At 41.5% G+C, this 24,240-nt stretch overlaps 1 protein-coding gene across 1 annotated transcript in view; it reads left to right on the forward strand.

Moving 5' to 3' along the window:
• THSD4 (thrombospondin type 1 domain containing 4) overlaps positions 1–24,240 on the forward strand; it is a 672,648-nt gene that overhangs the window by 24,386 nt on the left and 624,022 nt on the right. Inside the window, exons 2-3 of the mRNA XM_035259084.3 lie at positions 1,599–1,706; positions 16,131–16,200. Coding sequence (XP_035114975.1) covers positions 1,678–1,706; positions 16,131–16,200 — 99 coding nt within the window. The 5' untranslated portion in view covers positions 1,599–1,677. The remainder of the gene's footprint in view (positions 1–1,598; positions 1,707–16,130; positions 16,201–24,240) is intronic.

Raw genomic sequence — 24,240 nt, forward strand, 5'->3', positions numbered from 1 at the left:
GCACACCCTGGAACTTTGCTCCATTTGTCTTTCCCTTCAAGGAGATGCAGCAGGAGAGAAGACTGGGCCGTGCTCTGTTTTATTCTCAAATTTTATTACATTGGAACCAATCCGTCCATCCCACAATTTCTGATGCTATTTATAACTTGCCTTTGAAACTATTGGCTTTCTTGACGATGTTTAGAAATTCTGTTTGGCGAGGGCTTCTGAATGAAGTACTATTTATGGGTGAGAGTTTTTACCTACCTGTTTTCACTGTGACAACGTATTTTAAGTATTACTTGACCTGTTCTTGCATCAGTGTATTAGTTCGTTTTGTGTTGCTACAAAGGAATGCTTAAGACTGGGTAAATTATAAAGAGAGGTTTATTTGGCTCCCAGTTCTGCAGGCTGTACAAGAAGCATGGTGCTGGCTGGCATCTGCTTCTGGTGAGGACCTCAGGAAGCTTTCAACCATGGTACAGGGGGAAGTATAGCCAGTGTGTCACATGTCAGGAGAGGGAGCAAGAGAGAAGGGAGGTGGTGCCAGGCTCTTTCTAACAATCAGATCTTGCCCTAACCAATAGAGTGAGAACTCACTCATTACCATAAGGAGGGCATGAGGACGTTCATTAAGGATCCACCCCCATGACCAGGCACCTCCAGTGGGCCCCACCTCCAATACTGGGAATCAGTTTTTAGCGTGAGATTTGAAGCGGATGAGTATCCAAACTCTCAGTATCGTCAGAGCTACCATTTATTGACGGTGACTCTGTACCAGCCACTGTCTAAGCATGTCACATGCATCCCTTCATTTAATCTTTAGAACCACCTACAGGAGTTCTTTAGACAGTATTTTTTAAAACAAGTTTAATTGAGATATAATTTATATCTTGCATGTTTCACAATTTAGTGTACAATTCAGTGATTTTTAGTATATTTGCAGGGTTGTGCAACCATCACCACAATCTAATTTTAGATCACATTTGTCACTCCAGGAAAAAATACTGTACCCTCCCATGAGCTCCTCCCAACCCCCAACCTCCAACCCCTGGCCACCATGAATCTACTTTGTCTCTGTAGATTTGCTTATTCTGGGCATTACCTATAAATGGAATCATATAATGCTGCTATTTTTGTATCTGGCTTTTTTCACTTACTATAATGTTTCCAAGGTTCATCCATGTTGTTGCATTCATGAGTACTTTATTTCTTTTTATTGTTAGTCAATATTTTTACTCAACTTGTGCAGCTGGGGAAACCAGACATGAATGTGATATGACATCTATGGTGAAATAGCCTGTAATAGATGGAGCTGGATTTCCAGCACAAGTGTGCCTAGCATCAGCTCCCCTGTTAGCTCAGAGTCTGAGGTAATCGTTCCGATAGTGATTTACTGAACATCTTCTGTGGGTCAGGCACTGGGCTGGTTGTCTTGTAAACTTGTTACCTCGTTTTCATATAAAATCGGATTTCAGTTGGGAAATCCTGGTAACCATAACTGGACACTTTTGTTTTAATATCTTCCATTTGCTCATTTCTGGTTTCACTAACCCAGGTATGCCTCTAGAATCTTTCTAAGTAAATGATGCTAAAAATAACATTGCTCATTTCTGTAGGACTTGAACGTGACTCCCAGTTGCAGGAAATTGGCAACGTCTCTGAAGAGCCCTTGCTTTTGCCTGAACCCCAAGCATCATGGTTTCCCATTTCATGGGGTCTTTCAGGTAAGTGAAGGACCTTTATTAAAAAAACAGGAGGATAAGAAATTTGATATTTGCATTTTATTATATTGTTTCTTAAAGTAAGTGATCTTAAGGGTCTGCAACTGACGTATTATACCAAGACTGATATTTTTGATATAATACATCCAGGTGGGTAATAGTTTGCTATTCAGAAGGGTCTCCAAGGCCTTGGGAGCTGTGTGCTGTGCTGAGTGGTTTGGGGTCTAAGTCAATCTACTATCTTCTGGGAGACCTTCTCTAGGCTTCAAAAAATTTTTTTTAGGCTGGGTGCAGTGGCTCATGCCTGTAACCCCAACATTTTGGTAGGCGGAGGCGGGCAGATAACCTGAGGCCAAGAGTTTGAGACCAGTCTGGCCAATGTGGTGACACCCTGTCTCTACTGAAAATACAAAATTAGCTGGGTGTGATGGCAGGCGCCTGTAATTCCAGCTACTCAGGAGGCTGACACAGGAGAATCACTTGAACTGGGAGGTGGGGTCAGATCAATGTATATTTATTTACCATGGTTGTGTAACAGAATTATGTCAAGAACTTTTTAAAAATCGTTCTCTGGTTGCAATGCCATAGATTTTGTTAGAATATGGTATTTTTAAAAGTTGCTCTCTCTTGTCCCTTATGTGCAAAACGTCTTTGACTTTCAACCGCATTTTAAAATTCAATCTTTATATCAACCATGCATGGCAAGTTGAGTAAGTACTATTATCCCTTTTGTGTATATCAGAAAACCAGTGCTCAGAGAGCTTATATCACGGCTGTCACCTTCCTTTATATGCAGAGTTAGAATAAGGGGTCTGAGCATTGGAACTGTAATCTGTGTTATTGAGGTTATTTTCAAACTTTTTAAAAAGGCTGACAGACCCTTTTAAAAATTCTTCCATCAAAATCCTATGCAAGATCCCAATATATAAAATAGACAATGACAGTATTATATTAATATCAATTTATAAGTTTAAATTTATACTGTTTATACATTATGAGATCAATTTTCATAAATACCAACATTTGAAATCAGGGTTTATCGTTGTCAGCTTAATTATCTGCTTCAGCATCTGGTTTACTTTGTAGCTATTTAAATAAATTGTGAATCTGGAATGAGGGGAAGGAAGAATGTTTTGTTTCAAAGTTGAATCATTACGATATCTTGTAGTCTTTTTTTTCATAACTGTACATTAGTCCCAAATGCCTAGAACTTATAACAGAAAGTAAAATGGTCTGTAGTATGTTATTATGATGGTGCCACAGGTGGTTGGCCAACCAGGGCTAGAGCATTTGCCAAGCAGATGCCCTTGGGCTAATGCCTGGCGTTTAATTGAGTATAGTACATATGTATGAGCTTTAGTATGTAGTTGCTTGTATAATTTTACATGAGCAGATGTGTGCAGGCCTGCAATCCAAATACCCACAGAGAACTGCAAACCTCTTTATCAGTGACATATTCACACGCATGTCAGAGATGGTCAGAAAAGAAAGCAAAGGCTTCATTCTGAAGGCTGTATGATATTGAGCCATGATAGCACAGCCCAAATTAATGTTTGGTGGTCTCTTCAAGATAGAAATTGGCATCTAGTACAAATTAGCATATGTGCTTTTTTTTTTTTTTTAGACAGAGTCCCGCTCTGTCACCCAGTCTGGAGTAAAATAGCGCAATCTCGGCTCACTGCAAGCTCTGACTTCGGGGTTTAAGCAATTCTCTTGCCTCAGCCTCCATAGTAGCTGAAATTACAGGCAACTGCCATAACGCCTGACTAATTTTTTTTTTTGTATTTTTAGTAGAGATGGCGTTTCTCCACGTTGGCCAGGCTGGTCTTGAATTCCTGACCTCAGGTGATCTGCCCCACTCGGCCTCCCAAAGTGCCGGGATGATAGCTGTGAGCCACTGCACCCGGCCTAGCATGTATGCTTTTTTTAAAACTATAGTTTAAAAAAGAGTTTAAAAGGTATTTCAAGGCATGAAATATGCATCTAGTTTGTGGAAGTTCCAAATTATTGTTGTAAAACCATAAGGTAGTGAGGAATGCAGTTGGCCCACAGGGTCACTGTAGGACCACGGCATTTTGAGCACCAGGACCAACCAGGGTCCCATGTGGGACAAGGAAGTAGAGATCATAGTCAGTTATTGAACTGGTTCAAAGGGGGCAAGTGGGTCCACCATGTACTAAGCTCGTGTAAGTCTGGCTGTCTGCAAAAAGGCCCCTACAAGTACTTGAGGGCCCTCAAAAATGTGGCCACCCAGGCTGCACAGGCAGGGAGTTTCTTGGGAGGAAGTCCCTTTGACAAAGTTTTTTCTTAATGTTTTGGGTTTTTTTTTCTTGTTTTTTCTTTAATTTTTAAGAGGTAGGATATTGCTCTGTCACCCAGGCTGGAGTGCAGTGGCGCAATCATAACTCACTGTAACCTTGAACTTCTGGGCTCATGCGATCCTCCACCTCTGCCTCCTAAGTATTAGTAGCTATGTCCGGGAATTTTAATGAATGCCCCTGCAAACAGTTAGCCTCCTGTAATAATCTAAGCAGGGTGTGTGGTATGGAGGTCATCTCCCTCTGTGGGAGGCCTGGGGAACTCACCTCTAAACCATACATTGTTTCAAGGAAATTGCCCACAGAAGAGAAATTAGCAGGATGGGAGTAGTTGAAAGCTAGATGCTATCTTCGTGGTAGAGCTCTGGAAGCCTGGACAGGCCTCTAGCATGAGGGTCCTGCTGCAGGGATTGTTTGAACAGGGCTGCTCAGCAGGACCTTTTGCCAAGAATTCTGCTGTCAGTACTAGAGAAAGAAAATGTGAATTATGAGGACAGCTGATTCTTTAGGGGATCTCAGCTTGAGATTTCCATCAAACTCCCTTCTTCATAAACAAGGTACACATCAATCATTTTGCATCCTTGTTTTTAGGGCCATGTAAATATATTTTTAAGAGAACAAGAAGCAAAACTAGAGTGCCTTTTGTTTAAATGCTTTTCAGAGTGTTATGGAGAAAAGGGCTATGGTTACTTGAAGACTGAGAGGTCTGACAAAACTGGTAGATGAGAAACATACACACACACACACACACCACACACACACACACACCACACACACCACACACACACACACCACACATACACCACACACACCACACCACACACACCACACACACACACCACACACACACACACACCACACACACCACACACACACACACACCACACATACACCACACACACACACCACACACACACACACCCCACACACAGACCACACACACACCACACACACCACACACATGCACCACACACACACCACACACACGCACCACACACACACCACACACACACACCACACACACACACCACACACACACACCACACACACCACACACACACACACACCACACACACACCACACACACACACCACACACACACACCACACACACACACCACACACACACACCACACACCACACACACACACCACACACACACCACACACCACACACACACACCACACACACCACACACACACACCACACACACACCACACACACACACACCACACACACACCACACACACACACACCACAAATACACACACACCACACACACACACACCACACACACACACACCACACACACACACACAACACACACACACACGTTAAGGAATTTTTAATATTTATCAAGGCAATGCAATGCATAAAGATCAATTGGAAAAGCTGGAGAATTTCTCTACCAAAAGAGAAAACAAATTAAAATTAGGAGTTAGCTGTCAAGAAAATCCCTGTGCGGAAAGAACATTTAAGGGGAGTCACAATTCTGATATACGGAGATTTCGTTTAAAAATCCCTCCCCAATTTTTGCCAAGCCACAGAGAAATAGAAATCTAGCTTCCTCCTCATTGAAAGAGACAGAAGCTTTGGGCATTAACATGGCAAGAGTATCTCTGCCTTGCTCAGAGTGCGTAGTAATAAAAGAAATCACGGTTAAACCTAGTAGCAGAAGAGGCACTAAGATTTTAACTCTCGATGGATCTGGTTAGGGGATTATCATTGAATCTTGGACAAGCTCTGGATGCCATGAAAAATTCAGGGCAATTAAAATCCATGTGGACCAAAGGGTAGGGTAATCCTAGTTAAGGAATGTTTGTCATCTGTTAAAAATTAGAAAGGAAATGGCACTAAATGATACAGAAACAAAAGACGTAAGAGCATCTCTGCCTTGCTCAGAGTGTTTATATTTCTTAAAGGCTTGCTCCAAATTATGCACCTTTTTTTTCTTTGATGCACAATTACATCTTTATTTGTTTGTTCAGTGAGTGATAGGAAGGAAACACAATTTTATCCCTAGAACAGTACAATAGATGCTGATGGCTACCTGAGTTGGCCAGCCAACAAAATCTCTGGAGCCAGTCTACTTGACCAGGTGCTCTTCCTTACTTCGAGGAGTGCTTTCATATGGTTGACATATTTTATGTTTCAAATGAAAGCAAAGAAAAAAACAGAACTATCAAATGCCAAACAAGTGGTTAAGCTGGCAGGAAATAAAATTGACTTCGGTGATTTTTATTTTGAACCATGGTTTTTGAGGAATTACAGATGTAATTAGAGCGATTACAGAGTTAGATGGTGTTTTTATGAGGGAGTCTTCTGGATTATTTTAAGGGTTTTATAGGTTGATGGCCCTAGGTCAAGTGCCTGGTTTTAGTCTTCTGCAACTTAAAGTTTTTCTTTTCCTTGATACATACTTCAATAAAGTATTATTACTTTAATGCCTGTCAGCTACTACACATAGAAATACAACCAAAAAGGACCGAGGAAATGAGAAAGAGAAAGGTGGCTTTTCTTGGGGGTAACTGAAAAAGATCCTGAATGCAGAAAGGAAGAAAGAAAGGGGATAAGAAAATGTGTTTGTGTGTATGAGAAAGAGAATGCCCCAAGTAGTGATATTTAAGGTATAATTGGTCAATGAAAACTGAAATTTCCCTCAAAGGTAAAGAAATATGTGATAATTGGGTGGGGTCATGGAGTCAATCAATATCCCTGTGCCAGTGATCAGGAAATGGGGAGAAAAAAGGGGAAGGAGGGGGTGGAGGACGGAGAGGGAAGGAGAAGGAGGAGGAGCAGGAGGAAGGGAAGAGGAGCAAAAGGAAGGGAGGCCAGGTCTGGATCACAAGTATTAAACTTCATGGTATTAATAAGGCAGGCCAGAATTTGTGTAACTGACATCTAAACTACTTCTTGGTTGATACTTAATAAATATTTGTTTAAGAGTGAATCAATAAATTAATAACTACCTTCTATGTACAACAGATAAGGTTGAAATTTTATCTTTCCTGACTGGGATGGTTAGCTAGTTAATTAGAAAAGTAGAATGAAGCATGGAAACCAAACAAATGACACACATACACCTTCAACAGTTTACTTTTAACTTAAAACACATGTACATCCACTCACCAGTCTTTTGATGTGGGGCCATTGGCTTTTCTTTGTGCCTGAACCCCTGATTGTCTTTCTTGTATAAACCGTACCCATAAGCATGATCGGAGGTTTCCATTTGGGTTCCTTTTAAGGGCAGTGAGAATGGAAAGACATTTGCAAAGCAATCTGAGTACCGGAATGATTCTGGATTTTTATTATTTTTGCCCCTAATCATTTGCAGTTATCTCATCCACACCTAATTTGCCAGTATTTTTTTTTCTCTTGGCTGCTTGCCTTTATTGAGTCTTTCCAAAGCAATTAACTTCATTTTTGTAGAAACAACTAACAAGTGCGCTTTCTTCTTGTGCTCGCTTTCATGGGTTTGTTTACTGTTTGAATACTTTATGTCATTACAAAGCAATAGCAACTGGCATAAACAGATGTGGGAACATGGTTGACACTATATGAACACGGCACATCTGGTGGGGTGCAGAAGTGTGCAGGTGTCCGGGGAAGAACCTGCCGGAGTCTTGACTGTGGGAAGTCTGGGAGGAGCCATCTGAGTGGTAGGCATAGAGGCTAGGAGGAAATAAAATAGATTTTTGGAGGACTGCCCTGGCAAACCCCCACCTGTAAAATGATGGCAAGCATTCAGACAGTATTGATTTTTCTTTACGCCTGGCACAGCGCGGTACCTGGATCCTGTCCTCATCACTCACTCCTTGACTGTGGGATTTGCTAGAACATTCTGTACCCAAAAAGGTTCAGTAGAGTCAAGGTGTGATCACTGGGCTGCCAATTACCCATTCCTTACATCTCTAAGTGGATTTTTATGCTTTGGGTTAACATTGACCCCTCCTCTTCCTGCCGGGGATTAGAACCAGTAATTCCAATTTGTAGAAGTCTTTTTTTTTTTTTTTTTTTTTTTTTTTAGCATTGCCTTCCTTTCCCCAGCTCTTTTGTTTTTCCAGCAGGGAATTCTGGGATGCACTTAGAAAACATTTTCTTGATGAAAACTGTCACAGAGCCACACTTTTAAAAAAATATATTTTTTAGAGACAGGGTCTCTCTTTGTTGCCCAGGCTGGAATACAGTGGTGCAGTCATAGCTCACTGGCACCTCAAATGCCTGGGCTCACGTGATCCTCCCACCTCAGACTGCTGAGTAGCGTGCCACCAGGCCTGGCTAACTTAAAAAAACATTTTTATAGAGATGTGATCTCACTAACTTGCCCAAGCTGATCTTAAACTCCTGGACAGCAGCACTTTCTTTAGTGACTGATATTTCCTTCTTCCTCCATCTATCCTTTCCTTCCTTCACTTTATTCTATCCTTCTATTCTTTTTTTCACTTGGTGTTTGTTAGTCCTGAGGATGGGTCCAGGTTTTGCCGATTGTTGTGCTCGCTGCAAAGGTGTATCAGAAACCATTTCCTCAAGAAACCTACCATTGAGGATGGAAATTTACCAAAGGGTGTTGTGTCTTTAAAAGCTGTGCTGTGTAGGCCAGCAAGGCAGCTCATATCTGTAGTCCTAGCAGTTTGGGAAGCTGAGGCAGGCAGATCACTTGAGCCTGGGAGTTCAAGGCCAGCCTGGGCAACATGATGAAACACTGGCTCTATAAAAACAAACGAACAAAAAATTTACTGGGTATGGTTGCATGCACCTGTGGTCCCAGCTCTTCAGGAGACTGAGGTGGGAGGATCACTTGAGCCTGGGAGATCGAGGCTGTGGTGAGTGGTGATCTTGCCTGGGTGACAGAGCAAGACTCTGTCTCAAAAAAGAAAAGAAAAGAAAGAAAAAAAAAAGCTATGCTGTGATGGAACACCTCACATTGGCAGAGGTACTAGCTCAGAACATACAAATGGTTGCAAGAGCTGAGAACCTGGAAACAAGTGATAAAAACCAATTGCAGTTAGAATATGTGTCCTTAAGTTCATGCTCTATAATGGAAACATTTCACTCTGCATGAGCCAAGTAGGCCTTTTCCCCGGGCCTGTTGGTCTTTGTTTGGCTGCAGCTTGGTTATCTGAATGTTTCTAAGACCAAGACAGATCCAGAGGGCGCCCAGTTGAGAGGATGCAGGGTCATTGACAGTACAGTAAGCAACACCTGATAGCAGGAAGGAGACAGCTTGCCGACCAGATTCATAAAGCCCTGTGTGCCTGAAGATCTCAAGCCCAAGCCTGCTATGCTCCAAAGAGCACCATCTTGATTGATATTTACTCTGGTGTCTCTGAGCCATCTAAGAAAGGTTACTTAAGCTCAGATTAATTTGTGTAAGAAAATAGAGGAAATAAATAGAATGCTTTTTTTTTTTGAGACAGAGTATGGTTGCATGCACCTGTGAGCTACTCCGCTCTGTCTCCAGGCTGGAGTGCAATAGTGTGATCTTGGCTCACTGCAGCCTCCGCCTCCCGGAGCGATTCTGCCTCAGCCTCCCAAGTAGCCGGGACTACAGGTGTGCACCACCATGCCTAGCTAATTTTTGTATTTTTAGTAGAGATGGGGGTTTTACCATGTTGACCAGGATGGTCTCGATCTCCTGACCTCATAATCCTCCTGCCTCGGCTTCCCAAAGTGCTGGGATTACAGGTGTGAGCCACTTTGCCTGACCTGCGTTTTCTTAAGTTTGGGATTTATGTGGTTAGTTTCATTTATTTTGAAATTTAGAATGTCCTCTAGTGGGACTGAATGAATGCAGCTTTATTGCATCCACCTAGTTTCTGATGATTCTTACAAGCGGTGGCAGAAAAGAGAGGAGATTGTGAAGCCACCACCTCATACAGAGTGGGGAAGAAAGTTGATGTAATCAAATGGCAAATGCTTGCTTTGTAAAAATGTGTTGTAGCCAGGCACAGTGGCTCACACCTGTGATCCCAGTACTTTGGGAGGCCGAGGAGGGCAGATCACGAGGTCAAGAGATCGAGACCATCCTGGCCAACATAGTGAAACCCCGTCTCTACTAAAAAATACAAAAATTAGCTGGGCGTGGTGGCGCACACCTGTAATCCCAGCTACTTGGGAGGCTGAGGCAGGAGCATTGCTTGAACCCGGGAGGCGGAGATTGCAGTGAGCCTAGCTCACGCCACTGCACTCCAGCCTGGCGCCTGGTGACAGAGCAAGACTCTTGTCTCAAAAAAAAAAAAAGGTGTCCTAATGAGGCCCCACAGCACAGTGGTTAAGAGTCCAGGCCAAGGGTCTGACCAATCGCTGGTGTTAGAAATCAGGCTTTGCTACTTAGTATTCTTGTATGGCTTTTTGGTAAATGACTTAGTCTCTCTTTGCCTCAAATTCCTCACCTGCAAAATGGGTATAATAAAAGTGTGTGATAGGATGGTTGTGAGGTACTTCCTGAGAGTGCTGAAATCAGGTACTACCTGAGAGTGCTGAAATCAATGGTAGCCATCAGCTGTTTATTGGCTAATGTCATTGGTAACCCATTTCCCTTCCTTGCTGCCTTCACTCTTAACTGTTGTCAGAGGAAGGCAGAGGACTGAGCCGAACATGGTGAAATGCATGCTTAGCAAACTTTTTTTTTTCCTATATATACAGAATCTTGCTCTGTTGCTCAGGCTGGAGGGCAGTGGTGCAATCTTGGCTCACTACAACTTCCCCCTCCTGGGTTCAAGCTTTTCTTCTATCTCAGCTTCATGAGTAGCTGCGATTACAGGCATGCACCACCACACCTAGCTAATTTTTGCATTTTTAGTAGAGACGGGGTTTCCCTGTGTTGGCTAGGCTGGTCTCGAACTTGTGACCTCAAGTGATCTGCCTATCTTGGCCTCCCAAACTGCTAGGATTACAGACCTGAGCCACTGTGCCTGGCCAACAAGCATTTGTTATTTCCAGAGTGCACTAGGCAGGATTCACTTCAGTGCTAAGATTTTGGCTGTCTTTTGCTAAGGTCGATATAGTTTTATTAGTGATCTGGTTGCTCCCAAAATATCTCTTGGGTTGTAGTAACTGAAGAAGAAAGGAAGTAGGTTTTTTTTTTTCTTGTTTTTCTTGTTTTGTTACTTGATATGCCCAAGTGGTGTTGAGTTCATTGAAGTAATCCGAGGTACACAGGGGCTGTGACAGTATCCAACCTTATTGCAGCTGAGATGGTCGGAGGGTGGAGAGTGGGGCTGGCCAAGGCAAATACAGAAGCCCAGAGCCCCAGTTCCGTGATGTAAATCTGGTACCAAATTTCAATGAGCATTCTTTTCTACATGGGGAAATGGAATGATAGAGTGTTTAAAACCTAGAACAGCACTGGGTAGAGGGCATAACTGTTTTTTCTTTTTTCGGTTGGTGTGAAATGTTAGGTTATTTCGACTGCAAGGTGAATCGGAAAGTCTTGGTTGGAATGTAGCTTCCCCTTGCCACTTGGAAAGCAGTGTGTGATTTGTTTGCCAAAGGCCCTGGTAGCCTTCAGTCTGTCAAAACGTTGCAAGCTGGGAACGGTTTGCCAAAGCAAACTATCAAAGTGAAATAACACACGAGTTGCGCACACAGAGGCACATGCATGCTCTCTCCTTCCCCAACATTAATTTTGAATTGGGTCTGGAGGAACATGGATTTGGGCTAGATTGTTGGTATTCTGAAAAGAGACGGGCACAGCTACAGATACCGATTAGCTAGGTATGCGTAAGCAGGGTGAGGTATCCTAAAACAGGCTGTGCTGAGCAGGGGTGGGAAACTTTCAGCCCTTGGCAGGGTTTCATCTGGCCCCTAGGGTTATATATTGCTGTGTCTGCTGTTATTGTAGCCTGAAGAATAATTTCCCCACTGGGGGAATTTATTCTATTCCATTCAGAGCAGAGACCATTTAATATCTAAGATTTTACTGCAGAATGAATTTTGGGGGGTACTCCTATGCATTTTAGCTTCAATAGGGCCCAGTAAATGAAGAAAAGAAGGATTTGAACATCTAAATATAATTTGTGTTGCACTTTTGTGACAAGAGGCACCAGCAAACATTTTGCTGCCTTATCTTATGATCTTCTAAGGATGGTTTTTTTGGAGAGAGGTAACATAGAAATTCAAAAGCACAACTGATTTTTATAAATCCCTCATAAAAGAAAATTTTTAAAGCTCCCAAAGTGGCTTTAGACATTTTTGAGTATGTTAATTCACACTATTTTCACTTAATCTTGAAATATCAAGGGTCACCAACATGGTGAAGCATCATTCTTGAACTCAGTGAATTAAGCTCCTGCTGTATAGCAGCCACTCTGGTAGGTGCTGGGGAATAAAGCAGTGACAAAACAAACTCCCTGATCTCATGGAGCTTACATTTCATTGGATAGAGAGAGAGATTTAAGTAAAGTCATAATATGGGAAATAGTAAGTGCTATGGAGAAAAGGGCTGCGCTGGGAAAGGGACCACTGTTTTCTTGTTGCATCAAGGAAGCCCTGTGAAGACAAGATCCTTTGGGAAGAAACCTTAAGAAGTAAGGGAATGAGTAGAATTGACTAGGCAACCTGGAATGCAATTCCTCGGAGTCAAAGAAAACCTAGATGTAGTCTTACTCCCTCTCCTGCCCCAAGTCTCCCTGAATGCTATAGAAATGCAACCTTGGATCAGTGATTATCCGAAACTGCTCCTTTCAAATATGTGGCTACTGTGTGTGCCAAGAGCTTTGAGGGGCTGAGGTGTAACACATTTATGGAGCTGCTTTTTTTTTTTTAAACAAAACCACACCAATCTGGTTTTCTTTTTAAATGAGTAAGCAGTGCCAGAATATGTTGCAAATGATTCACATTTGTAGGCATGGGTTCATAACGTGCTTTCTTGCACATTAACTCATTTGAGGTAGGCAGGACAAGTTATGTAATTCCCATTTTACAGATGAGGAAACTGAGGCACACAGAGAAAAGGTGATTTGCCCAAGGTCATGCAACCATGGAAGATGGAATTGGGAGTTGTGGTGCACATGTTCTTGGTTTAGAGGTCAAATTGGATCCAGTAGGGATATAGCTAGATACTGCCCTTTGCCACCACTGTCTGGGAACTCACTCTCTTTAATTCTCTTGCCCTATTGCTGGATGCCATCTTGGGCAGTATTTCCAGTACATTATGTATTTAAAGAACAGGCTCATTTTCAACTATTAAAGAGTCCAAAGAGGTCAGGCACGGTGGCTTATGCCTGTATCCCAGCACTTTGAAAGGCCAAGGTGGGTGGATCATGAGGTCAGGAGTTCGAGACCAGCCTGGCCAAGATGGTGAAACCCTGTCTCTACTAAAAATACAAAAATTAGCCAGGCACACTGGCAGGTGCCTATAATCCCAGCTACTCAGGAGGCTGAGGCAGGAGAACCATCTGAACCAGGGAGGGAGAGATTGCAGTGAGCTGAGATCACACCACTGCACTCCGGCCTGGGCAGCAGAGCAAGATTCTGTCTCAAAAAAGAAAAAAGTCCAAAGGAAGTTGTGTGTGGTGGGAGTGAGAAGGGGAATTATTTTAGAAATTATTGAGGACATCAGTAACATCACCATCTAGACATGTACCACTAGCTTTCTGTGTCTTGAATAGCACAGATCTGTGTCTCTGTGTACTGGACAGTACAGACAGAGAATGTTTCCATCACCGTAGAAAGTGCTAGTCTAGATCCTCAGCAAGTTATAATTCAATTCTTTATTCTTCTCACCACTAATTTCATATTATTTTTCTGAATACATCCCTTGCTTGGAAGAATGTTGTTATCAATACAGTATATTACAAGGAAAGTCTAGCTGGGCTGTTGTAATGAGCCTGTTCATTAAATTCAAGCTGGGCCTGTTGTAGCCTCAGACCCATGTGGCAGGGAAGAGGGGTCTTGGTTGGTTTCTTCACACTCCTAGTTCCCTGCCCTGCCCACTCACTGCCATTGTGAATTCCTCCAGGGTGAAGCAGAGGAGAGAAGAGGTAACTGGCAAGGAGGTTCCCAGTGGAATTGGTGTCCCTTGTGATTTGTGCTGCTGTCCTCAGTTGGCAGATGTCCAAGTTCCAGATTTTCCTCTCTTGGGGCACTTTGAAGCATTTCCCCTCACTGGGCTCTCCTGTTGCACCATTCCCTGGTGCAGGCTCTGTAGATCTGGCTGACTCCTTAAGTTCCATCTCCACCCCCCAGCTCCTGTACTCCATGAGTAAAAGCCATAGCTTTACTTTCGAGGAGGGGGAGTCATCTCATTCTAGTGAAAATCTTTGGTGGAGTCCTTTCCAGATAACCTAAGTTCCATGTCTTTCCATGGGCATGGAAAACATCTCCTGCCACTGCAGGCTCTAAAAATACAGACTGTTCCCACCCTAGCCTTCTCTCCATTTTTCCCTCCTAGATACTCTAGCTGGGGTTTGGCCTTTATATGTTTTTCAGAGGAGAATCAGGCACCAATCCTTATACCCTCAGATACCGTGGCGTCTGGATCAAGCTCTGAATGTTGTCCCTCTTGCTTGGCTGGAGAAGGGCTCCTACTTTTCCTTTTCCATAGGGGAGTGGAGGGGCTGTATTTAGCCCTCCTATATTCATCTTCAGGGAAATTTACACCTAGCAGACTCCATCCTCCAGCCTCCTTATGCATATAGGTGGGAGGTAGGTGAGGGGATGGGGGGGCACCCGCTTTGTAGGTCCAAATAGACAGTGCAGCCACTCTTTTTGGAGTGTGTGCATACGTACCTAATACTCACGTTCTCAGCTCTGGAGCCTCTGCTGCAACTCCATGACAACAGCAAAAAGGATGCCTTCAATACCATATGACAGAGACCATCTTCCCTGTATCTCACCACATTGCACAATCTGTAACCAGTCTGCCCCTGTGCATTCTGTGTGGTCTGCTGGGTCACTTACATACAAAACAGGAGCTGGGGTGAAATTTTGGATTCTCAGAAATGGCGGAAGCCTTATCTAACTCCACAAGACCTAACCCCTGGCTTCAGGCAGGTTTTCCTCATCTCCACCCTGACGTAGTGGGTTTTTTTGGTCTTCACATCTCTCATTTGTGTTGGAAGTCTCAAAAAGATTGGAAACTACTATATTATTTAACTTAGGTTAAATAAGATTTGACAAATGGTCAAAAGATATAGAAGCCTCATTGCATGGATACTTAAAATAATGACATTGATGATTTGAAATCACGAGACTTTGGGCATTTAAATTAATTGACAATACGTTTCTCTCCTTTGATCTGAGGTTACATTTCAGCATGCAGGGGCACTTGGGCCAGGAGAGGGAGTGAAAGATCTGAGTCCTTCTGACTCAGAGGGACTGCATTCCAGGTTTCCTGGCCAACTCTACTCGTTCCCTCACCTTCTTAACTTAACTAACCATACCAGGTGTTTTACCTCTGTTACAGTCCTCACAGAAGGTGAGAATGTTTGAGGCATGGAAACGCTAACTGACCCAAGATCATCCAGATGGGAATGATGGTGCTGGGATTCTAGCCTGGCTCCCTGCCCTGTCCAGCACACCCTGCTCTCTCAGCCGGCTCCTATTTCCCCACCACCCCGTTATTTGATGACATTCCCTAATCAGGGCTGGTGACAGTGAGGCTTAGCACAGCTGATCCCACCCATGGAGAACATATGTGACATCAAAAGGCCGTGAAGAAGCAGAGGAATGGTTTCCAGGAAAGCATGAGCTGTAAGGAGAGGAACTTCCCTGGCAGGATCCAGGCCCACACTTTTTCCTGAGGGACCTTACTACTCTGAGGGACCGCATGTACACCACACTAGCACTCTCTCTGTAACGTATGGTGCATTATCTTGCTCCCCTAAACCTCTAAGCCAGTTTCTGTTGTTATCCCAGTTTTTCAGGGGAGGAGACTGAGACTTAGAGAGGTTAAAGCTATGACCTACAACCCCTACATGCCTTGCCACAGCACCATGCTGCCTCCCTCCTGTGGGGCCATCCCTGTGTGTCTTCACTGGGTCACGTCCCAGGGCCTGGGCTGGGCTGTTCTCCCCCATCCACTCATGAGATGGTGATGCTGCCTTCCACTGGGTGCTGTTGCCTGGAACATACTCACTATCCTGCCTGTTGCTATTTTTCCCTTTCAGTGTCCTGGGTTCCCTCCTGCTGCTTGGATTCCAGTTCGTCTGCCCACAGCCCTCCACTCAACACAGGAAGGTAAGCCAGGGCCGTCCAGAGTTTTCTTTCTCTGCCTGAGGGGCTGGGGTCACTCTGGTCACTGCCGTGAACTTTGTTCTATTTAGAGGTGAGTCACCCTCAATCCTGAAAGGAAGCATCATTTACAGAATATGGAGTGTACTATTCTGTTCCCGCATTGCTATAAGGAAATACCTGAGACTGAATTTTATAAAGAGGTTTTATTGGCCCGCAGTTCCACAGGCTGTACAGGAAGCATGATGCTGATCATCTGCGTGGCTTTTGGGGAGGCCTCAGGAAACTTACAATTATGGTGGAAGACAAAGGGGGAGCAGCACTTCACATGGCTAGAGAAGAAGTAAGAGAGAGAATGGGGAGGTACCATGCACTTTTAAACAATCAGATCTCATGAGAACTCATTATTGCCATGACTGCACCAAGGGGGATGGTGTTAAAACCATGAGAAACCATCCCTAGGATCCAATCACCTTCCACCAGGCCCCGCCTCCAATATTGGAGATTACAATTCAACCTGAGATTTGGGTGGGGACACAGATCCGAACTGTATCATGGAGCTTAAAACATGAAGCTGGTGCCTGAAGTCGGTCTCTGATCTGAGAGCAGTGCCAGCTTTGCAACATGTGTTCTCTAGAATGGACAGTTGAGAGGTCAGTGAGAGCACCCTACAAAGCCATGGGCAGGGCTTAAGGAACCCCTTGGGAATGGAGGAGACCAGTAGGGAGCCTTGACCCTCTCTTGGGGCACCTTCAAGGTCAAGGGCAGGGAGAGACCTGCAGCTGTAGCTATGGCTGTTGCTATGCAAGAGAACCCCCAACAGGGAGTCATGATCTTCAGTAGAGAGGCACAGCCACTGCCAACTGATGGCCAGGCAGGGACGGAACTGGGAAATAAGAACCTGGCCTTCTGGCCAGGCGCAGTGGCTCACCCTGTAATCCCAGCACTTTGGGAGGCCGAGGCAGGTGGATTACCTGAGGTCAGGAGTTCAAGACCTTCCTGGCCAACATGGTGAAACCCCATCTCTACTAAAAATACAAAAAATTAGCCAGGCATGGTGGCATGTGCCTGATGTCCTAGTTACTAGGGAGGCTGAGGCAGGAGAATCACTTGAACCTGGGAGGCGGAGGTTGCAGTGAGCCCAGATCACGCCACTGTACTCCAGCCTGGGTGAGAGAGGGAGACTCTGTCTGAAAAAAAAAAAAAAAAAGGAACCTGGTCTTCTCTTTCCTCTCATCCCTCATCTCCTATTGGTGACTCCCTTTGGCCAAACCAACCAGAAGACAGAAGACAAGAAGGCCTTGATGCAGTCCCCAAAGGCCAGGCTTCTGGGCCACAAGACTGGGTGGAGGAGAGACAGCATTTGAAGGAGTGAACTGACAGTATTGAATATGCTTCCCTTCAGGCTCTCTGTGTTTTATAGTAAATGAACCATTCACCATTGACTGAACAAGCCTAGTGCTGCCCTGCAGCTGAGCAGGTACTTGATCAATGTTTCCTTAGAAACTATGCATGATAGGACTCTTAGAAAGTCTCTAGAAGCCCTTTCTGCTACCTAGGAGCTCCTCCTGTCTACCTGGAATGAAATTCAGACTCCTGAGAAGAGATCAGTTATTTGTATCTAAGTGTGACCAGGGGGGTTGGCTCCTTTCCTGAGAGAGGATTTTCATAGGGGAAATTTGGGACAGAAGGAGACAAAGAAAAATGAGTATGTGCACGTATTTGGCTAAATATGACCCTTCTTGGGAGTAGTTCTTCCTGTTCTTATCTGATTATAGTCTAATTTATTTTATGTTTCGGCTCTGTTTTTCTGGGTCAGGTATAAACCTCTAGTGAACTGTATCTCCCACTAGGATGTCACCTCCATGAAAGTAGGAACTGGTCTTGTTCATGGCCCTATTCCCAGCTCCTGGAATAGAGCCTGGCATGTTGGAGGTGCTCAGTAAAATCCCTGTTGAATGATTAACTGACTGATGGAAAACCTGGTCAAGGTCTAAGCATCATTTCATTCACCTGGAAATTTGCACCCCCCCCTCACTCCACTGCATCATCTCTATTCGTAATATCAGGACTCAGAAAGGACAACTGCCTGCTTTTATTATTAAGTTATATTATTTATTAATGTCTAGAATTATCAGGGTTGTTAATCCTAACAGTTGAATCAATTTACCATGTTACTCTTGTTGTTTTTGCTCTAATAGAGTATCAACTGAAAATACTTTATAAATGATCAATTTACTTTGCTGGTGGGTCTCTTGTACTTTTTCAAGTTAACCTTAATGATATGTGCCTAACCTAAACAAAAGGTTCCCAAATCAGTATCTTTAAGCATTTGCTCTGAAAAAAGGGGAAAAAAGATTTACGAGTTACTTTATTCTTAAATTTTTAAAATTGACAAGCAGTAATTGTACCTATTTATGAATACAATTTGATGTTTCAATACATATGTATTATATAATGATCAAATCACAGTATTTAGCATTCCAGTCATCTCATGCATTTATCTTTTTTTTTTTGTGGTGAGAACATTCAAAAGCCTCTTTTCTAGCTATTTTGTCATATGTAATACCTTACAGTTAACCGTCATCAGCCTACTGTGTAATAATAGAACACCAGAACCTATTCCCTGGTTTTGGTAACTTGTACCCATTGACCATCCTTTCCCCATTGTCTGCTCTCTTCTTTCTCTCCTCCTCAGTCTCTGGTAACCACTGTTCTCCTTTCTGCTTCTATGATAACAACTCTTTTTTTTTTTCTTCCCGATTCTACATACGAGTGAGGTCTGTGGTATTTGTCTTTCTGTATCCGGCTTATTTCACTTAACATAACAACCTCCAGGTCCATCCATGTTATCTCAAATGACAAGATTTCATTCTTTTAATGGCCAAATGGTATTTCTGTTGTGTATAGACACACCATATTTTCCTTTCTGTTCATTTGTTGTTGGACACTTGGGCTAAATCCACACCTTGGTCATTGTGAATAGTGCTGCAATAAACATGGGAGTGCAGATGTTTCTTGAACATTCTGATTTCATTTCCTTTGGATATATGAAGTAGTGGGATTGCTGGATCCTACGGTGATTCTATTTTTAGTTTATTAAGGAGCCTCCAAATGTTGTCCATGGTGGCTGTACTAATTTAAAATCCCACCAACAGTACGTAAGTGTTCACTTTTTTCTACATCCTTACCAATACTTGTTTTCTTTTGTCTTTTTGATAATAGCTATTCTAAATGGAGGGAGGTGGTATCTCACTGTGGTTTTGATTTGCATTTCCCTGATTAGTAGTGGTGTTGAGCATTTCAAAATATATTTTTTGGCCATTTGTATATCTTATTTTGATAAATGTTTGTTCAGATCATTTGCCCATTTAATCAGATTGTTGAGCTGCTTTTTTCTTTTGTGATGTTGAGTTATTTAAGTTTCTTATATATTCTGGATATTAACCCCCTGTGAGATGTATAGTTTGCAAATATTTTCTCCTATTCTGTATGTTGTGTCTTCAGTTTATTGTGGAAATTTACACGCCCTCACTTCACTGTTTCCATTGCTGTAGCAGAAGCAAAGTTTGATGTAATTCCATTTGTTTATCTTTGCTTTTGTTTCCTGTGCTTTTGAGGTCTTATTTCTAAAATCCTTGCCAGCCCAGTGTCATAAAGCATTTCTCTTATATTTTATTGTAGTAGTTTCATAATTTGGGGTTTTATATTTGAATCTTTAATATATTTTTGGTTGATTTTAGTAGGTAGGGGTCTAGTCTCATTCATCTCAGGTGGATGTATAATTTTCCCAGGTGGTTTATTGAAAAGATTGTCTTTTCCTCAATATGTGTTCCTGGCACCTTTGTTGAAAGTCAGGTGGCATGTGAGTTTCTTTCTGGGCTCTCTATTCTGTTCCATTGGCTTATGTGTCTGTTTTATGCCAGCCAGCAACATGCTGCTTTGCTTACTATAGCTGTGTAGTATATTTTGAAGTCAGGTAGTATGATGCCCCCAGCTTTGTTCTTTTTGCTCAGGATTACTGTGGCTATTTGGGGTCTTTTGTGGTTCCATATGAATTTTAGGATTTTAAAAAAATTTCTATGAATATTGTCATTATTATTTTGATAAGAAGTACATTAAATCTGTAAATTGCTTTGTCTTGTATGGCCATTTTAACAATATTAATCCTTTTAATCTGTGAACATGAGCTATTATTCTATTGCTTTTAAATTTTTCAATGCAGAGATCTTTCACTTCCTTGCTTAAGTTCATTCCTACATATCTTATTTTTTTGTGTGTGTACTATTGTAAAAGAAATTATTTTCTTAATTTCTTTTTCAGATAGTTTGCAATTAGCGTATAGAAATGCTACTGATTTTTGTATCCTCTGACGTTACTGAATTTGTTTATTCTAGGCATTTTTTGGTAGAGTCTTTAGGGTTTTCTGTATATAAGGTAATGTCATTGAAAACAGACACAATTTGATTTCCTTCTTTCCAATTTAGTTTTTCTATATTTCTTTCTCTTGCCTGATTGCCCTAGCTAGGACTTCCAGGAATTCCAGTGTTGATTAGGGTGGTAAAGGTGGGCACCCTTATCTTGTTCTTGTTCATGGAGGAAAAGGTGAAAGCTTTGCTCAGTATAATGTCAGTATAATTTATACTATTCAGTATACATTATTTAGTATAATGTTAGCTGTGGCTTTGTCATATATGACCTTTATTGTGTTATGGTATATACCTTCTATATTTAATTTATTGACAGTTTTTATCATGAAGGAAGGTTGAATTTTGTCAGTTGCTTTTTCTGGGTGTTTTGAAATGATCATACAGTTTCAACTTCCTTTTTGTTCATGTAGTGTATCACATGTATTGATTTGCATATACTGAACCATCCTTCCATCCCTGGGATGAATCCCACTTGATCTTAGTGAATAATCGTCCTAATATGCTATTGAACTCAGTTTGCTAGTGTCTTGTTGAGAATTTTTGCATCTATGTTCATCAGGGATATTGGCCCATAGTTTTCTTCTTTGGTTGTATCCCTGTCTGGTTTTGAAATCAGGATAATGCCAGTCTTGTAAAATGAGTTTGGAAGTGTTTCCCCTTCTTCAGTTTTCTGGAATAGTTTGAAGAGAATTGGTATTGGTTCTTCTTCGATTTTTTTGTAGAATACAGCACTGAAGCCATCTGGTCCTGGGCTTTATTTTGATGAAATACTTTTTATTACTGATTCAACTTCCTTGTATGCTATTGATCTCTTCAAATTTCCTATTTTTTCATAATTTAATCTTGGTAGGTTGTATGTGTCCAGGAATTTATCCATTTCTTCTGTGTTCTCGAATTTATTGGTATACGGTTTTTCGTAAGAGTCTCTGTGTTATCCGTTGTCCTATCTCCTTTTTGAAGCCTGATTTTATTTGTCTTTTCTCTTTTTTTCTTAGTGTACCTAAGGTTTGTCAATTCTGTTCACTTTTCAAAACACAAACTCTTTATTGATCTTTAAAATTTTTTTATTTCTACACTGAGCTTTATTATTTCCTTCCTTCTACTAATTTTGGATTTAGTTTCTTCTTGAGATTCATGGTTAGATTATTTATTAAAAATCTTTCTTCTTTTTTGAGGTAGGAGTTATAGGAGGTAATAGAGAAAAGCACGAGAAAAACCTACTAACCATTCTTGCTTGTCTTAAGGAATTTTAAAATTTCCCTTTTAATTTCTTCATCGACCTATTGATTATTTAGGAGCATGTTGTTTAATGTCCATGTATTTGTAAGGTTTCCAAAGCCTTTCTTGTTGATTTCTAGTTTTATGCCATCAGGATATGAATATATACATGTTACACTATTTTTTTTAATTTGTAAAAACTTGTTTTGTGGCCTGACATATGATCTAACCTGGGGAATGTTCCATGTGCAGTTGAGAAGAATGTGTATTCTGCATCTCTTGGATGGAATGTTCCATAATTATCTGTTAGGTCTGTTTGGTCTATGATCAGTATAAGTCCAGCTGTTCTTTGTTGATTGTCTGTCTGCCTAGGTGATCTGTCTGTTGTTGAAAGTGGGGCATTGGAGTCCCCTTCTACTACTGTATTGCAGTCTGTCTCTAATACTGACATAACAATATTTGCTTTATATATTTTGATGCTCCAGGATTGGATGCATACGTTTTTATAATTATTATATCCTTTTATTGAAGTGATCCCTTTATCATTATATAATGACCTTCTTTTTACAGTTTTGCATTTAAAGTCTGTTTAATCCGATGTAAGAATTGCTGCTCCTGCCTGCCTTGGTTTCCATTCGCATAGAGTATGTTTTTCTACCTCTTCACTTTCAGTCTGTGTTTGTCTTTTTCTACCTCTTCACTTTCAATCTGTTTTTCTTTAATGACAAGGTGACTTTCTTTCAGGTAGCATATAGTTGGATCTTTTTTGTTTTTAATCCATTCAGCTACTCTATTTTTTTTTTTTTTGAGACGGAGTTTCGCTCTTGTTACCCAGGCTGGAGTGCAATGGCGCAATCTCGGCTCACCGCAACCTCTGCCTCCTGGGTTCAGGCAATTCTCCTGCCTCAGCCTCCTGAGTAGCTGGGATTACAGGCACGTGCCACCATGCCCACCTAATTTGTTTTGTATTTTTAGTAGAGACGGGGTTTCACCATGTTGACCAGGGTGGTCTCGATTTCTTGACCTCGTGATCCACCCGCCTCGGCCTCCCAAAGTGCTGGGATTACAGATGTGAGCCACTGCGCCTGGCCAGCCACTCTATCTTTTAAAATTAGAGCATTTAATCCATTTACATTCAAGGCTATTATTGAGAGGTAAGATTTCCTGCCATTCTGTTAATTGTTTCCTGGTTATTTTGCGGATCCTTTGTTTCTTTCTTCCTTGATTGTTTACATGTATGGTTTAGTGGATTTCTGTGGTGCTAAGCTTAGTTTCTTTTTTCGTGTTTATTTGTGTATCTGTTGTAAAATTTCTTTCTTCATGGTTACCATGGGGCTAACATCAATAGTCTGACAGTTCTAATAAGCAGTTTCAAGCTGATAACAACTTAACTTTAGTTGCATCAAAGTACTGTACATTTTTCCTCCACTCCCAATTTGTGTTTTGGTTGCCTTACATCTGTATCTTTTGTATGTTCCTCAGCCACTATTTGTAGTTGATGCTTTTTGGCTTTAAACCTTCATACTAGAGAATTGAAAGATTTACATAATACCATTAAAACACTAGGGTATTCAGAGTATGTTTATTGATTTACCTAGACTAGTTTTATATTTTCACATGTTTTCATGATAGTAATTATTATCTTTCTGTTTCCAGCTGTAGCAATTCCATAAGCATTTCTTGTAAGGCTAGTATAGTAGTGATGCATTCTCTCAGTTTTTGCTTGTCTGGGAAGGTTTTTATTTCTTCTTCAATCAAGTATTCTTTCTTGATTAACAGCTTTTTCTTCTTTCAGCACTTTGAATATATCATCTAATTTTCTCCTGGCCTGTAAGGTTTCTGCTAAAAATTTTTGCTGGTAGTCTAACAGAGATACTCTTATATGTAAACTTGATGTTTTCCCTTAAAGCTTTTAGAATTCTATGTCTTTGACTTTTGGCAGTTTGTTTATAGTGTGCCTCAGAGAGGTTTTTTTTTTTGGTTGAATCTCACTAATGATCTTTGACTTTCCTGAATCTATATATTTGTATCTCTCCCAAGACTTAGGAAGTTTTGTTGTTGTTTTAAATAGATTTGCTGTGCCTGTCTCCATTTCTTCTCCTTCTGAAGTCCTATAATTAAAGTATTTGTTCCCGTAATGGTGTTCCATAACTCTCATGTGCTTTCTTTGTCTTTTTAATTATTGTTTCTTTTTTCCCTTCTGATTGGGTTATTTCAAAAGACTTGCCTTCAAGTTCAGAAATTATTTCTTCTGTTTGATCTGGTCTGTTGTTGAAGAATTTTAATTGCATTTTTTAATTCATTCATTGAATTCATTAGCTTTAAAATTTGTTTGCTTCTTTTTTATGTATCTATCTATTGAATTTCTAATTCGGCTCATGAATTGTTTTCCTGATTT

The sequence above is a fragment of the Callithrix jacchus genome, chromosome 8 (genome assembly GCF_049354715.1).
Source record: "Callithrix jacchus isolate 240 chromosome 8, calJac240_pri, whole genome shotgun sequence".
Classification (NCBI taxonomy): Eukaryota; Metazoa; Chordata; class Mammalia; order Primates; family Cebidae; genus Callithrix; species Callithrix jacchus.